Source organism: Tauraco erythrolophus, chromosome 4 (genome assembly GCF_009769465.1).
Source record: "Tauraco erythrolophus isolate bTauEry1 chromosome 4, bTauEry1.pri, whole genome shotgun sequence".
Lineage (NCBI taxonomy): Eukaryota > Metazoa > Chordata > Aves > Musophagiformes > Musophagidae > Tauraco > Tauraco erythrolophus.
Window position 1 is genome coordinate 66851969 of NC_141468.1, and position 17049 is coordinate 66869017.

General features: G+C 39.0%; 1 protein-coding gene across 3 annotated transcripts in view; it reads right to left on the reverse strand.

Annotated features, from left to right (window-relative positions):
- Positions 1 to 17049, reverse strand: part of BRAF (B-Raf proto-oncogene, serine/threonine kinase) — an 80114-nt gene that overhangs the window by 42416 nt on the left and 20649 nt on the right. For all 3 annotated transcript variants that reach the window (XM_086611187.1, XM_086611186.1, XM_086611188.1), the window contains exon 3: positions 8959 to 9222. In XM_086611187.1, coding sequence (XP_086467313.1) covers positions 8959 to 9222 — 264 coding nt within the window. The remainder of the gene's footprint in view (positions 1 to 8958; positions 9223 to 17049) is intronic.

The following is a 17049-nucleotide window of genomic DNA, read 5'->3' on the forward strand; positions in this document are numbered from 1 at the left end:
TCAGTCAGACACTTTTTACAGTACTAACAGATAAAATTAACTCCCTCCGTGGCAAAGAGAACATAAGATGACACTGAACATCACATCCTCTATAAAAGGAAGAACATGGCTTTCAGACACAGCTGTTCTGGATTTTAGGCCATGAAGCTCTGATCAACTTCCAGGTAAAGCAGCATTTAAGAATATACATTCTTAATGGAGCACATTAAGAGGGGGGGGGGAGGGGGGGGGAGGGGGAGAGAGAGAGACTGTGAGACAATTCCATCGCATTAAATCTCATTTCCAAGGGAAGCCCAACAGAATTTACCAATTTGTCAATTTACAGTTTGACAAAGCTGTTACCATACCATCAAATGCATCCCATTTAACTTGCAAAGATGGTTACCAGCAACCACTTGCACCTCCAGCACAATTAAGGGGTACTCATTTGTAGAACACAATGGACTGATTTATGTCAATACAGAAATATTTGCTCAAGAGTATACCATCACTAAACCACACTGGATCAAACCTGCTGTGCCTAGTCAACAGCAGCCTCCATGCTACCATTTTTCAAGCTCTTGAGGAACAGCTCCCAAACTGTGTTCAGAAGAGCATTGACCATTTGTAAGGTGATAGCAGACAGCAGAATCACCATCTTAAAATTCTAGTTAGGGTGCATACCAGTGCCAGAAGTTATGAAGACTGACAGTGACGCACTAATAGAAAAAAGTTTGGAAAATATGGCTTTAGGACTTCAGACTTGAGAGAAATGCTCATCTAGAAAAATATCCATAGCCACTATATGGGAATCAAAACTCAAGACCTTGAGGTTTCTGCTCAAGTGACAGAAAAGTCAGCTGGCTGCTCTCCAAACCAGAACACAAACACAGTAGAAATTTAAGTTACAAAATAGTTCAAATAAATCTTTCTAATAGGTCAGACCCAGAGTCCACTTGCGCAGTATCCTGTCTCAGATGATCACACTCCAAATGCCTTCAAGGCAGGGGGGCAAGAAACTGAACCGCAGAAGGGCTAGAATTCACATCCCTCTCTAAACTGTTGCAACTGATCCTAAACACAAACGGATATACTCATCACCAGGTAGTATACACATTCTCTACAAATATTAAAGCATTGGTTGGTTGGTTTACTTAAACAACACAAGAAGCCATGAATTTAAGTATGACTTAGTAGACATGGAACTAAAACTTCTCTTTCAATTATTTTCAGATTTACATTCCATTTCATTGAGTGTCTACTTCCACTATGAGGTGAAGGAAACACTTCGAACAATATTTTCTTCTATCACTCATTACTTTCTACAGACAGACTTTCCATCTCTTAAGGTAAGAAATCGTTAAGCTCTGCTTACTCGAGGAATACTCTTAAAAAGCAGTGATCAATGCTTGCACAAGGCATTCCAGATTACAAGCCACAGTTTTATAAAGGCAAGTTTTCAATATCATTTGACTTTGCAATCTAAGATTGTGTGTCAATAAAATTGAAGTATATCAGATTATTCTTCTTTCAACACATACTACTTTGGATTCAGCCCACATTGAGTTTAGCCTGCATGGTGGGTCAGCCCCAGCAAGTGGCTGAGCACCACCCAGCTGCTTGCTTGCTCCACCCTCAGTGGGATGGGGGAAGAGAATCGGAAGGACAGAAGCCAGAAAACTCCTGGGTCGAGACAGAGACAATTTAGTAAGTGAAGAAAAAAAATATGGGAAAAAAATTTCCTAGTGATACAGAAGCAATCGCTCACCACCAACAGACCGATGCCCATCCCATCCCTAAGCAATAGCTACTTCCTCTGTTTTATCGCAGAGGATGATGTTATATGGCATAGAACATCCCTCTGGTCAGCTGGGGCCAGCTGTCCCCACTGTGTCCCCTCCTCAGCCTACTTACTAGGAGAAGCAGTGGGAAACAGGGAAGGCCTTGACCCTGTGCAAGCACTGCTGAGCAACAGCTAACACCCTGCGGTGCTACCAGCACTGTTTTGGTCACCAGTCTAACACACAGCACTATATGAGCTGCTGTGAAGAAAATTAATTCCACTCAAGCCAGACCCCGGCAGTCTGCTGTAGCACTGCTGATCACCTTGCTTCACTAAACACCTCCCAAAGACATATTCTTCAGGCTTTCCTAGGCATGAGGGACTTAGTCATGGTAGCTGTAAAGTCCAGTTCATTGTACAGCTCCTGTAATGTAACAAAATTTTGTTTGCTTATTGACAGCTTATAAGAGGTCTCCCATGGTTAAATTTCTTCCCAACAAAACCTGGTAATTTAGTCTCTGATTTTGCCTTTCAGCAATAGGACAGGTAAGTCAACAGTTCTCCCTGATGATCCAAGTATTTAAAAAAAAAAAAGAGAAGAATGTATCAAGAAAAATTTACTTGAAACTAAGCTACTATGTACTTCATTCTATTGGTCTGTTCATATGATGCATAAAATTCTAAAACATCCCGATACATTCAGCAAGCATCTGTTGGCATAGGCTACAAATAAACTCCATTTCTGCTGCATGTTTGATATGACACGAGAATTTTTAGTTGGTTTTGATTAGAAAACCTAATTGTGTTAAACCAGGTGTGTAATTAAATAAACTAGTTTATTCAGATGCCTGAACATCCCTTCTCTGAATTTTCCTTATACTTAGCAGGTGAAACTGGTAGGACAGCTTGAATGCCTACAGAAATACAGTGCTTGCTACTTAGTAAGCTTCAGGCACAGACTCACAGCATGAGCTCCAGAAAGTAAGATGCAAATCTTAAGTCAAAAGAAATGCATCAAGTACTAGATTTAAAACCAGAACATTTGAAGGAGCCCAGTTGTGCACACATGATGAATTAATCTATGCTAAGAATTTAGGTAGGTTAAAAATATCGGATTACTCTGTCTTCATGACTGCAGAGAAGACCACATGATTGCTTGCCTAATTAAAAGGCAGATGTACTAATTAACCAAGGTGTGACAAGAGTGAGAAACCTGAAATAAGAGTTGTCCCCATGGTCAGCATCCACAATCCTGCTTAGTTTCTGTAAGTCTTAAAAACACAAGTTCTCCCTTTCAAAAACTCAGTCTCACATTTGCATCTTTAGAATTTCTATGAACTTTCTAATACAGATATACCCATGACACTTATATGAAGCACATCTACGCATAAAGTGGAAAAGAACTTTACTGGCCCAAATTTGTGCTGAGTTTGTATGCAAATCACCTCTAATTACTCATAAACTTAAAGGTATTACTTTTTGTTTAGAAGTTGCTATAGGAAGTTTTTAGACCTCGTGATGGGTGAAAACAGGGAATGATTTGATCCTATCCAGAATGTGCAGAGAGCCGACACACTTGGAGGCTGCTAAGTTCTTCCAAAGCAGGAACAGCATCTGCTACTTTTTTTTTTTTTTTTTCCTTCTTCTAGTTTCACTGTCACTACTCAAACCACTATGGACAGAAATGAAATTCAAGCCTACCAAACCAACTCCTTGTTCATGCTCACAGAAAGAAACCAGGTGCTGCAGCTGTGAGCAAGGAACCCCTATAAACTCACTGAGCAGAGCAGCAGACACTCCTTGCCACCCTTACGAGAACTCCACCAAGATGTCCAGAGGACATGAAGCAAACATTTCCTCTGGAACCTAGCAGTGTCTGCAGACATCAACAGGTTACATACAGATTAAAAGCAAGAATCATCACCACCTGATGCCTTTCAACTGCCCATCATTTCTTACACCTGAACACCAATTTTTTCTAACTTTCCATGCTCCAGCATACCAGCATTCAGGACTGCTCATTTGTTTTCAGATTGTTTGTTCCCACACGAAGTACTTGGCTGGAAGAGATTTCTTGGGTAATCACAATAATTCAGGGATGCTAATATATGCAAGTGATATGATCTTGTTCATGAAGTACTCAAGTTAGAAGCCCCTCCACTGCATTCTCTTCTTTCCTACTAGACTTCACTACAACATCATGAACAATATTATACGGTTCCTAAGTTATGACCAGTTTTAGACATTTGTTGTTTTATCCGGCCTCACATGAAATCACCTCTCTCAGAAGCCTTTATTTCCTTCAGTATAGAGAGCCACCATTTGACAGATTTGAAGACCAACACGTAATATGACTACTCACACCACGTATAACCATGTCCATGGAATTCCTTACCACAAGACACAAACTTCTAGCATCCATAGCATGGGTTTAAGGGAGACTGGATGGAGGGTTACCACATATAAAATACTTAAACTCATAAAACTTCTGAGTGATAAATAGTGCCAAAACTCAGGGAAAATATCATACTTGCCTGCCTCATTCTTGTCCTCTTTCACTGTGACAGAGATACACTCCAGATACATCCACAAAATACCTGCACCATCCAAGGTCTCAGAACACTTTCCTGCAAGGGACTAGCCACAACTGATGTGCCACAGGAAATCTGTCTAAAAAGTCTTACTAATGCCTTAAGGTCTACAGAAACCACAGAATCTAAAAAGGTGAAATTCCTAAATAATTTTAACTGTGTTGTCAACTTTTACAGAGTAAGGTAAAAATTGCAACAGTCTTTGCAATTGGGAATGGGGATTTTTTTCCCTATCCCAAGCCTACTAGTTCAAAATAGGCAGTCCCAAAGATGTGCAAAAGATACTTTACCCAGGTACTCAAAAAACATCATCCCCTCAAAACCCTTAAAATAAAAAACAAAATAAAATCAAATCATACAACTAGAAGAAATCCCAAAAAATGCTTAAATCTTGTCCTATATGCAAATACCATATTCCTGTTATCTTTACACTCATAGAAAGCTGTTTATGCTCATTGCCTGGAACTCTCTCTCTTATTTTTTTTCACTGTCTTTTGCCTCTTACATTGAACTGATGTTATCCTGTTGAGATCTTTAATGACTTCTTCCCATACCTCTGGATCAGATGCTAATCCTCATTCTCCTTTAATTACTACCCTTCCCCAAAACCCAACTGCATGTCTCCTTCAGTTCGTATATATGTCTTCTGCTTCCTTCTCTCTCTGCTTGTACCTTCAATCGTATAATCATATAATTGGGAAAAAAAAAAAATCCTAATCCAAACACAATTACCTGATGATCCCACAAGGCTAGGTTCTCTTCTGGCTCCACGGATTCTCTCAGAAATCTAACTGGTAAATGTAACCTATGCTTTTATGCTGACACACTACCATCCACTTCCCACTCAAGACTCTCTTCCTTCCACCAAAACCAAGTCTCAGCATCTAACATAGTTTCTCAGACTTCTAGTAGCCAGATGAAGGTCAGAGTTCTCACTTCCCTCTCCCATCCAAAAGCTCTCCCTTAATTAGCAGTTTTGTCACTATCCAGCCCACAGCCATTTAGATTCCTAACCCAAACAAGCTTTAAACAAATTTTCCCCTACATTCTTCTCACTCATTGGTTGTCTCATTGATTTGTTCTGCAAAATAACTGACAATCTCAGGTAGACTTCTACCATCTTGCACTTTTATTATTTAAACTTTCTTCTCTGGCTTAAAACAAAACAAAAAAAAAAACTACAGAGACTTATTCTGGTCACATCTATGCACAATGATTCTCCAAAGGACATTTAACTTGCCTGTTGAACCATGCCACTGAGGAAAGAGGAAGTGCATGTGTTTCAGACATTTATCTCTCTGTATCATGGGGATAAACCTGGTTTTGCTTTCGAAAAAAGTTACATTCTAACCTTGCTATGTCAACAGCTGAATCAAAACGCTAACTTCAACTGTTAAATGATGAGTATCAGTAGGCTGCACCACTTACGGGCTAGACTTTCAAGGAAAGCCTTCACACCTTTTCCTACATTAGGAAGAACTTTATTCAACACTCTGCTTTATCACGATACATACAAAGAAACTTGACATTAGCTACACTACCTATGCACCAAAATCACTTACACTAATCCATGTGGTCTTATTTCTTTGTACTCCATTGGTTTCATAGAAGCATAGAATGGTTAGGGTTGGAAGGGACCTTAAAGATCACCCAGTTCCAACCTCCCTGCCATGGGCAGGGACACATTCCACTAGATCAGGATGCTCAAAGCTTCATTCAACCTGGCCTTGAACACTTCTAGAGATCCACAACTTCTCTGGGCAACCTGTTCCAGTGACTCACCACCCTCAGAGTGAAGAATTGCTTCCTTAGATCTAATTGAAATCTACCCTTTAAAGCCATCACGCCTTGTCTTATCACTACACATGCTCCTGCAAAAAGTCCCTCTCCAGCTTTCTTGTAGGCCCCCTTTAGGTACTGGAAGGCTGTTAGAAGGTCTCCCCAGAGCCTTCTCTTCTCCAGGCTGAACAATCTCAACTCCGTCAGCCTGTCTTCATGGGACAGGTGCTCCAGCCCTCGGATCATCTTTGTGGCCCTCCTCTGGACCTGCTCCAACAGGTCCATATCCTTCTTATGTTTGGGGCCTCAGAGCTGAACACAGTACTGCTGGTGGGGTCTCACAACAGCAGAGTAGAGGGGCAGAATCGTCCCCCTTGACCTGCTGCCCACACTTTTTTGGATGCAGCCCAGGATACGGTTGGCCATCTGGGCTGGAAGCGCACATTGCTTGCTCATGTTGAGCTTCTCATCAACAAACGCTCCCAAGTCCTTCTCCTCAGGCTGCTCTCAATCCATTCTCTGCCCAGCCTGTACTTATGCTTGGGATTGCCCCAACCTATGTGCAGGACCTTGCACTTGGCCTTGCTGAACTTCATGAGGTTCACATGGGCCCACCTCTCAAGTCTGTCAAGGTCTTCACATTATATTTCTAAATGGAGCCAACTCAAACTGATGTATTTGCCAGATCCTACACACAAATAATAGTAATAAACAAAAAAACATAAACAACTTTCAAGTGACAAGGCAGTTGCTAGTCAAAAATGTAAGCGTCTCTCCCTCACTCCCTGCCATTTCTTGCATTTTTAATAGCTCTAAACAAGTAGCAGAAGTCTGTTGTAGTACTTAGAACTGCTTCAGACTATGACCAAAGATAAATGAAGAGGTTGGTTCTCCATTACCAACTTAATTCCAGTCACTTTAAATTAAGTCAGTTAAGAATTGTCATTGCATTTCCAGATAAAATTAAACAAAGACTCTCTAGTATCTGATAAGATTTCTCACCTTCTGAAGCAGGTCTGTGGTTGGAGGTAGCGACTGAAAATAATATCATTATTGTGTTATTAAAAAAGATTTATTTCAGAAGTAGATCTTAACTGAAAGTATTTAAGGTTGGGGTGGGGGGAAGCTTATTGCAACACTCCAACATTAAGAGCATCTCTCCTCTCCCAGCTACACGCTTGGTTGTAGGACACATTTTATCCTTATTTTAACAGTCATATGGAATGAGAACTTAGGTGAGGGGGAGGCCCTAGTGACTGCTACCATGTATTTTCACAAGGAATCTCCTTCCTTCTTCAATCCACCACAGCAGAAGCTATCCTGGATACTTGAAAACCCTAAACTACTACCATAGCTACATAAGCAAAAGGCTCACTTAACGGGCACAAGTGAGACACGACAGGTCTGTTTTTAAAGCCAGAGGTTATGAAGGAAGACTAAGATGTGTGCAACACTTTTCTATCCATGGAGAGAACGAAGGAAGTGTACTACTGCAAGTAATGTCAGTGTTCTCTGAAAACTGCTGGGTGGTTTTTAGGCTAGTAGTCTATCATCTGACTACTTGCTGTTAAAATTGCATTGCAAGCTGCAATTCCTTCTGAATTGGGTTTGCTTCTGGAATTTCCTTAGTTTTCCACAGACTATGTATAGAATCAATAAGTACTGAAAACGGAGTAACTACATTAAGAACCGTCATACAAGAAGGAAGGAAAGGAAGCTGCAGCAGAAGGGAGGACATGTTCCCAATGTCCAGTACTGCTCAGTTTATGTTTTCTCCTCTTTGTCAGCAACCCAATTTCCACAGGCAGTCACGGAGCCATGACAGCCAATATCTGACCAACTGCTACAAAAAGGTTTCACATGGACACTGGCTGTGCTATCCATTAATTTCCCACTTTCACTGGGATTGCTGCTCCCTTTATAAGTGAGGAGTATGCACTGCCTTGCAAAACAAAGCCTAGACTATGGCTTATCAGTAATTTCACGTGTAACAGTTTGTGGTATATTACTCTAAAGCACGTATCAAGGCTCTTCAGTAGGCAGCTCTTAACCGATAAAAAAATCCTGCCTATAACTGACAATTGAACAGCCTGCAAAAAGTCAACTCTTCTTCCATGACTCTAGGAATCACAGTAACATTGTCAAAATTGATAAATGCCAGTTTTCAAGCAGTTTGCAGGCAACATTTCTTGATACAACAACTGTGTATCATTTCGTAACAACAACTGTGTCCCTCCCCTAGCCAGTTCTCTACACAGGGCCCAATAGCATCAGGGTCCCAACATGAAACACCACAGTGAGTGGGGAGGAAAGAAAAAAAAACCAAAACACCCAAGTAATTCCATGCAGCCCTCCCTAGCTGCAGGAGGCTGGTACTTGCTCTAAAGCATTCAGTGCTGCTAGTAACTTTGACTACATGGAAAACATTTACTTTCCCCAATCTTGCCCTGTTAAACTACTCAATAATTTTGTATAATACAAGAAACGGAGCTTCCCGCTCCCTCCTAACCACTGTAAAATGGTAATTACTATTTATCCAAGAAAGCTGACTTGAGGAAAATATTTTTTGAGGTTATCTTCATTGTTATAAAACTCCTGAAAGTTTTGCATTCTGTATTATTGCTTTAATAGACATCTTTGTGTTAATCCTGTAGAAAACATTCAATATATCAAAACAACTGAGCGTGGCAGAGCACAAATAGTCATCATGCCACCTCTTTGACCTGCACACAGGTATATTTTCAGTTCCTAAATTAACTTTTGCATACAGAGGGAGAGAGAGAGGAAATATTGAGGTTACTAGTATGTAAATAGAAACTGACTCACCACAGTCCTTTGCTTGTTGGGCAGGAAGACTCTAACAATAGGCTTCTGTGGAGACTTAGGGTTATTCCGTGACATATCAGCAGGGTTTTGATAAACCGAAAGGGATGAAGGTGCTACAGAGAGGCTAGAGGAGGAAGATGACGCAACTGTGTCTGTTGAAGCCGAACTGGAGACAGAGAAATCAGTTCCGTTCCCCATGGATTCCAATAACTGCTGTTCTCTCTGCTGTAGAGCATCTAGTTTGCTGGTGTACTCTTCATAGGCCTGTGAAGGAAGAGTAGCCATTTTAATGACGTAGTAGCCTCAGACAAACCAGAAATTTAAATTCAGAATGAACATGAAACAAAACACATTCTAAACTAACTTACATTTCCCAGAAATATGAACAAAATGGTGTGGTCAAATTTGTCAGAAGGACACAAAAAAGAAATGGCTTTCAAATCATTGTGTCCAACCTTCTGAACCAACAACCAATTTTTTAATAGATTAAATGGATAAGTGGATAAAAGAAATGAGACGTTCCAAAGCACCTGCACTAAACAGTCTAATTCAAAACTAAAGACGACAGCAATCTTTAACAAATGTTGTCAGCTGCATTGCCAAATTGCTACAGTTAAATTTATCATTTTATTGGAACGACAGCTAAATACCTCTAATGTAATAATTAAGAGAAAGCTGAAATCTGCTTTGTACCATCTGTATCTGACAACTGACAACTCACCTAGCTCATCGTTCACCATTCCTCACCTCTGGCACTATCCTTTCATATCAGATAGTACAAAAAACTGTTTCTGTTAGAACACAGTTAAGTTTGCCCTGTTACAAAGACATCCATATACATGTAAAAGGGATCCTCTGTAAGAATTTTTTAACATCTGTATGAGATTAATTTGATTTTCCACCAAGTTTATGTAAAACCTGATAACACAGTGATGAAGTTTCTTCAACAAAAAAATTCAGAAACATTAAATTTGCCCATTATGTTTTTATTAAATGTAAAGTTAAACATTATTGCCAAGCTCTATAACACAAATATGTAAACGGCATATATTTTTGTTTAAAGTTTGCTTCCATGAACTTTGTAACAAGAAAATGTTAATCTATCTAAGTATCAGAATTGTTTCTTCAGCATATAAATTAATACAGAGCATCTTAAAAAATAAGAATGAATTAAGGGATGTGTGTTTCATGCTACATAAGCACGTCAGTGTTAACCAAGGATGTGTTAGACCTTTATCGACAGTAAGAAACAAAGATCTTACAAAATTAACATCTAAGCAGTAGGGAACAGAATTTTCTACTAAGCTCTCCAGCAAGACCAAGATCTGTGCCAAGCTGCATAAATTTCCAATGTTACAAAAGACATTTATGCTAGGGAAAGATACTTAAAAAAAAAAAATTGCTTTCCTCAAGTTTTCTGTGCATAACTTGTTGCTAGTTAAAGTTAAAGGAGAATTGAACTGACCAAAAAGTCTGCAGGGTCTACATGTGGGGAAAAAAAAAAAAAAAACCTTAAAAGAAAAAATAACCAGCATTCAGTAGTGCTGCCACAAATACTACATTTTACTACAAATTTATTTCTCTGGGTTGTATGCGCAGGTTCACCTAATCCAGGTTGGTTTTGTCAAGTAAATAGTGGTTGGCTCTTCCCTTTTCATGAAGGTTTAGCATCCCTCAGGATGGATCTATGTTCAAAATTTGTGTCATCATCCCACAGAGTTAAAGAGAATAATTTGACAGTGAGGACTAAGAAAAAGCCTTTTAAAGAATGGTGGTTAACGGCACAATTCCAAACTTCAAATTTTATGGATTCCATTTCTAATAAATGGACACAAGTTGCAGGAAACTGAGAACTACTCAGTATTTCTTTTTGAAAACTGAAGATGTCTAGCGTTTCATGAATAGACCCCAAACGCGGAGACTTAAACCCACAATATTTTCACTCTAGCCCAATTCTACTGTTAAAAGTAAATTGAAAGGTTACCCAATTCTCAATAATGGCATTTTTTTGGCTGTACAGTAACACAAGTATCTCTCTCCTACTTCCAGGATCAACTTTTCATGTAAATTCCAGCAAAAGCTCCATGTGTCTAGAATTACTTTCAGTAAACAAAAATTAAGAATATAAACTGTTACCATTTCACCAATAGTTTTCCAAATACTTACTTCCTCTTCTCATGAACATTGCAAAACATTATTTGAACACATGCAACATTACATTGCTTCCGGATAATTGCGGGCTTAGTTCCTTCACAAAATTACACACATCTTTCAAAATACTCAATCCTACATGTTTACACAGGCAGCTTAATCTGTCACTAATGCAAATGCAAAGTCAAATGATTTATCTTAAGAGAATAAACAACGAGTATGGAAAGCTGGGAGCTGTTGCTGCCTTTGGGTTCTATACCATAAAATTCCCCATGAAAAGCTCTCTATTTTTTATGGAGACAAAAGCTCTCAAGTGTTATACTGTTATTCAATATCATAGCAGATGATCCCATAATAAAACATAATAGAACTAGAAACACATCACTAGATTTTAAATACATTTTTGTCTTTAAATAAGTAAATTATTTTTATACAGCAGAAGCAACGGTACATGCAGCAGAAACAGACTAGCTCCAATAAAATCTCTTTATCACAAAGATTAAGTAGTTTGGTGAAACATTGTTTTCAACTGATGACTAGCACGAGAGACCTTACACAGCCAACAGCACCAAGTCAAAACATAGAATTATCCTATGCAGTTAAATGGAAAGAGTATTACAACAGCAAAGCTGACCTATAGCAAGTATTTCTAGCTAAAAGAAAGATTACGGCACAGAGTTGGCCTGTCTATAACAGAGACCTGCAGCACCATGGCCATATTAGCAGATCAGCTAAACAAACCTTCAAGTCAGCCAAGGCCCTCTGGGTCAACTATAGGGTCCACTTCTAACACTATTTCCAAAAACAAACAAAAAAATTAAAATTAAGTTTGTACAGCACCTACAGCATGAAGAAGATTAAGCCAAACATTCAAGCAATTCATTAAACTAAGGATTTTAAAGGCATTTCAGAAGGAAAAGTTTATGAAATCTAGAATGAAATCCACTCAATTTATATATTCCCATTAAGAACTGAGCAATGTTCTTCAAGAAAACTTAAATCTTGCTTTCAGCTTGATATAGGGAAAAAAAAATAAAGGTTGGAAGGTATTCCTGGAAGTCATCTAGTCCAAACACTTGTTTAACACAGAGCTAATTTTTAGGTTCAATCAAGTTGCTCAAGGCCTTGCCAAAGCAAATTGTGAAAGCCTTGAAGGATAGACTCCAAAACCTCTGGGCAACCAGTTCCAGGGCTCAAAAATCACTCTCATGATGAAGAATTTTCTCTTATAGATGCTATCTGTGATGTTGCCTCTTTGCCTTTTGCTGTGCATGTCTAAAAAGAGTCTGGCCCTTTCTTTCGGTTGCAAGAGCTTGCAGATTTCCTCCTTAGCCTTCTCTTCTCCATGCTGAACACCACCTCTATGCAGTCACAAAGTAACGAGTAGATGGGTGTCTCTTCATGCTGCCTATGCACTCGCTAACGTAGCCCAGCCTGCAGTTTGCTGCAGTTACCAAGAGGGTGGGATACTGGCAGCTCAGCTTGTTGCTCACCAGCACTCTCCGGCACTTTTCCTGAAGAGCCACTACCCAGCCAGCTGCCCGGACTGATGGGCAGCCACCTTGTCCCAGGTGCAAGATGCTGCATTCCTTTTTGTTGTTGTGCTGCTTCTTGCTGTAAGGCTTCTGTTCTTCAACTTCTCCAGCTTGTTTATTAGTTGCCAAAAAATAGACTGTCTTTAATAACATATATTATCCTCAATTTTATTTGTATCACTGACTGTTAGATTCAAATTGGCACATCTTGTCAACCTACAGATAATTCTATGGCTATCTAAAACAGAACAAAAAGTTACTTTTAACTATATTGCCTATCAGTATATATGCATATCCTATAATATAGTCTCATACATGTGAGAACACTCTTGCAGCTTCAACTAAGTAAAATGTATAAAGGCCTGGTAAGTGGCCAAGTCCACCTAAAGCATTAGAAGTTGGCGTGTTCGTATACAATGTATATACGTGCTACAATACAACTGTGGCTCACTCTGGAGCAGCAGGGTTAAAGTTACTTCTTAAATGTTGCAAGCTCTTGACAAAATAAAAACTGACCTCAGAAGTCAACAAAATTTGCATGATGTTACACAGATCTGCCAACAGAGTTCTGTTGACAAAATGACGATTATATTTGAAATTTACTTTCTTAGGCCGTAACCAGGCTATACATTCTAGTTACAACCTCTAAGGAAACAAAAAGCAACAAGTTAAATATTTTTTTTAAATTAATCTGGGACAAAACCAAGTAGTAAAACATGGTTTCTCCTTCTCCCCGCCTCCTAACACATCTGTTCAGACACCCAGTCTAAACTCAAGCAGACCAACTGGTTTTACCGTGCTCTCTCCCTTTCTCAAATCAATTGCAGATAATATCCACACATTGCAAGACTCTTGAAATCCTAAACTACAGTTTCCCAGTCTTTGAAACTGAGATTGTGTTTCTATTTAAAAGATGTCTGACCTTTTAGGCTGTTGATCAAATGCAAATCCCACTAAGTTAAATGGAGCTGAAGATAGACAGTAACGTACGTCAGGATTTCTTCATTTAGTAAGACTACTAAATCTGTACTTAGTCTAACTTTAGACACTTCAGTTTTGGTCTAACATATCTGATCAGCAACTGTTACAAGCCTGGTAAAAATTAATCTGAATTTCCCCAGGGAACTGTCACATTTCCCAGTGCCTGTACCCAGAGTTAACATTTTCCTGGAGTCCCACAAACAGTCTTGAAACAACCTGAGATTCAGCACTAAGATCCATTTCAGACTGTACCTGCCTGCTGTTGCAATAAGCATACTTCAGATCAGCAAAGAGGTAATCTTCTTTAATTAATTAATTTGACCTCCTGCGTGGATTCTTCAGATACACAGGAATGAGGAATGAAATACTCTCCTGAAATTCAAGAGCCAAACTCTCAAAAATGGCAATAGCAAGGTCTCTGAATAAAATATGTTTAATAGCCCAGGAAAAGAGAAAGCCAGGGGAAAAAAAAAAAAAAAAAAAAATCATAGTAATTGAGGACAAACATACCTCTACCCCCCTGATTCTCATTTTAAGTTCCTTCCAAGAGTAGGAGTGGGAAAGAGGCTGATTCCTTCAAGACAATACGAAAGTTGATGGAGTTTTAAAACTTATTTTGATATCACTATCATTCTATCTATGCATTTATGTACTGTTTTATCTTGTGTGGAGCCCGAATTAAAAAAAAAAAAAAAGCAGGCAGCTTACTCTTGTACTGTTAACTGAAGTAACCTACAGGTCCAGGATGCAACTTCACACCACGCCAAGAACTACTTACATGCAAATGGGCTAATACTGTTTGATTAAGTTCTCACAGGTAATACTGTACACACAACTACAAGGCAAGAAGGACACACTATGAATTTTGGAAGTTTAAATAGGTAAGGCCTCCCTGAAAAGTCATCAGGAGTCTACAAAGGCTAACAAATCTGATTAACTCATTTAAGCATGATCTCTCCTTTCTAAGTTTGAGATTACTACCTTTGGCCAATCTAGATCTGTACAACCCATTTCAGTTTGTAAACAGCATTTGTTGCCAACACTAAGTTGAAATGCAGAGATCTTTATTCTCCTCTCTCTAACTTAGGTTATCCTTTTCTTCAGTATTTTGTAGGTGGAGACAAAAAAAGAATAATTAATTTTGATGGCTGTAATAGAAGAATATGCAAGTGCATATTTTAACCATTTTTGCTAACTGAATCCCAGCTTTTCCCAGTATCATAATACTAGATTTCTTTGCAGTAAAGATTTCCAACATTTACAATGCTTAGACAAATCCTTAAGAAAAGGGTTTTTCCACAGTGAATCACAAACTATATTTTGGGAAACAGCACTTCAAGGACAGATATAATGCGCTAAGAAATTATGTGGGAAGACAAAAAGCATTGATGTTTTCAAGCTGCTGTGATACAGAGAGCTTCCAAAAGGAGTGGTAAAACCTACCAAGGAGCTCCTGCAGTCTCTTTTCCAGAAGAAAAGAAAAATGTTATTAGTGGTATTTCTATACCTACTGAGTCAAGCAGTTATTTCAAGTATTTGACAGTGATTTCCAGGGGTCTGTTAGATCTGAGATGCATACTCACAGAGAGGGGACGGAAGGAGTTAAGAATTTGGACTACCTAAAAAAAAGAATTTTAGCTACAAGCCATTTTTAGATTTTAATACAGCCATTGTTTACTGCATTTATTATTTCTTCCAGTCAGAACAAACAGAAAAGTTTTACTTATAATCATATTAGAGAACATTGACAAGATTCCCAAAGCTATTACTGATTATAACAATTAGAAGAAAATTGTGTGGTTAACGACAAATGTTCTTTTCTTCTTCCATTCATTTTGTTTCCTGCCCCTGTACCTGATAAACACACTCAGAACCGTCCTTCCTCAGCCCCTACTATCCTCCCTGAGAGGAGGGAGACGAGCTACTCACTGCCCTCCAGCCTCACACTACGTTTCACACTCCTAGCAAACAAAGTAGCCCACCCAGACTTGCAGGCCCTACTCCCTGTGCTCCACAGCCACATTTTGAAGACTGTCACTGAGGAGTGATGGACCAAGGCAGGGAAATACCCCTGAATCTCAGTACGCCCTCTTGCAATATTAACTAAATATATGCTGAATTAAACATAGCACAGGTCAATCACTTTCGATATTTCAAGAAATCCATTCCTCTTTCATAGTCAGTTGGTGAATTCTGAAATGATGGCTGTGACAATAGCTGTCAGTTTTAAAGTTCTTTTCATGTAAAACGCATTGAACTCCCCCCAGAATTAAAGTCTGCCACAAAAAAAAAAAAACATTTTGTCGTCTTAATGAGCACACAAATCAAAGGTAGTTAGCTCCTATTTTTTTGAGCTACTGTAACTTAAAAATAAAAGAGGCATTTATGCCTTAAATGAGGCATACGTTTTATATTCAATGCACAAATAATTTTACTACATCCTTTGAATGCTCGATTTTCAGAATTAATTTTCTTGTTCAATTCTTCAGCTTTCCTATGTGAGTTTCCACTTTTCCAACCCCTTCCTTTCCACTTTTAATTGAAACGCAGTTTTGTCATCAGGTTGAAACACAACTTTACTGGACGGGTCTGCAGAGGCAGCTCCAACACAGGCCAGGAGTCAGTGTATGGAGTGCTCTAAGTTCTGTGAACATGAGCAGCTAGTAAAACGTGTTCAGAAATGAAGGATATAAAGACAGACAGGATTACAAAAGAACCAAACAAATCCTATTGTACTGAAATGCTACGCACCAGAAGATGGATGGATACCTGTCAAGCTTTTTATAGGTATACAGAAAGCCATGGTTTTGCAGAAAGCATTATAATAGCAACGTAGACTTTTACAACAGTAAAAAGCAATATGGGTGAAAGCAAGAGTGTTCATTTGCAGGCACTTATCTAGCAATTAGTTTGGGCTAATTCCAACTTTTGCTAAGAGAAGCAGACAACATGCTTGCTGATAGCACTCAAGAGGTGATCAACAGGTACAATCTACAGAAGTCCATAAGAGTTGCTCATGTTTTCTGGAAGATGCAGAGAGATCAGAGCAGTGGAAGCAAACAAAGGGAAGGGTGATGCAGCCCAAGTAACAGACTAGCAAAATTACCTATATAGATTCCCAGTAAAAGTAGGGCAATATTGCTCTTTACAGACAGAAATGAGACTTCAGCAAAACAATCAAAATACAAAAGTCAGAAGAGGACGGACAGAGTGTAAGTTACACTACCTTTCTGTTCAAGTATTTTGGATATAGTATACTGATTGTAGCATTAAGACCTAGACATAGCCTAGACTGAAAGCTTGTGGGGAAAGAGGAGTCATGCATAGAAGTCAGTGATGATGCCCAGGTATGGAACTGAGCAACAGGCCCAATACCACCCAGTGGCTCTGTAAATAAAAAGTTTGCTATTTTTAAAGGATGTCA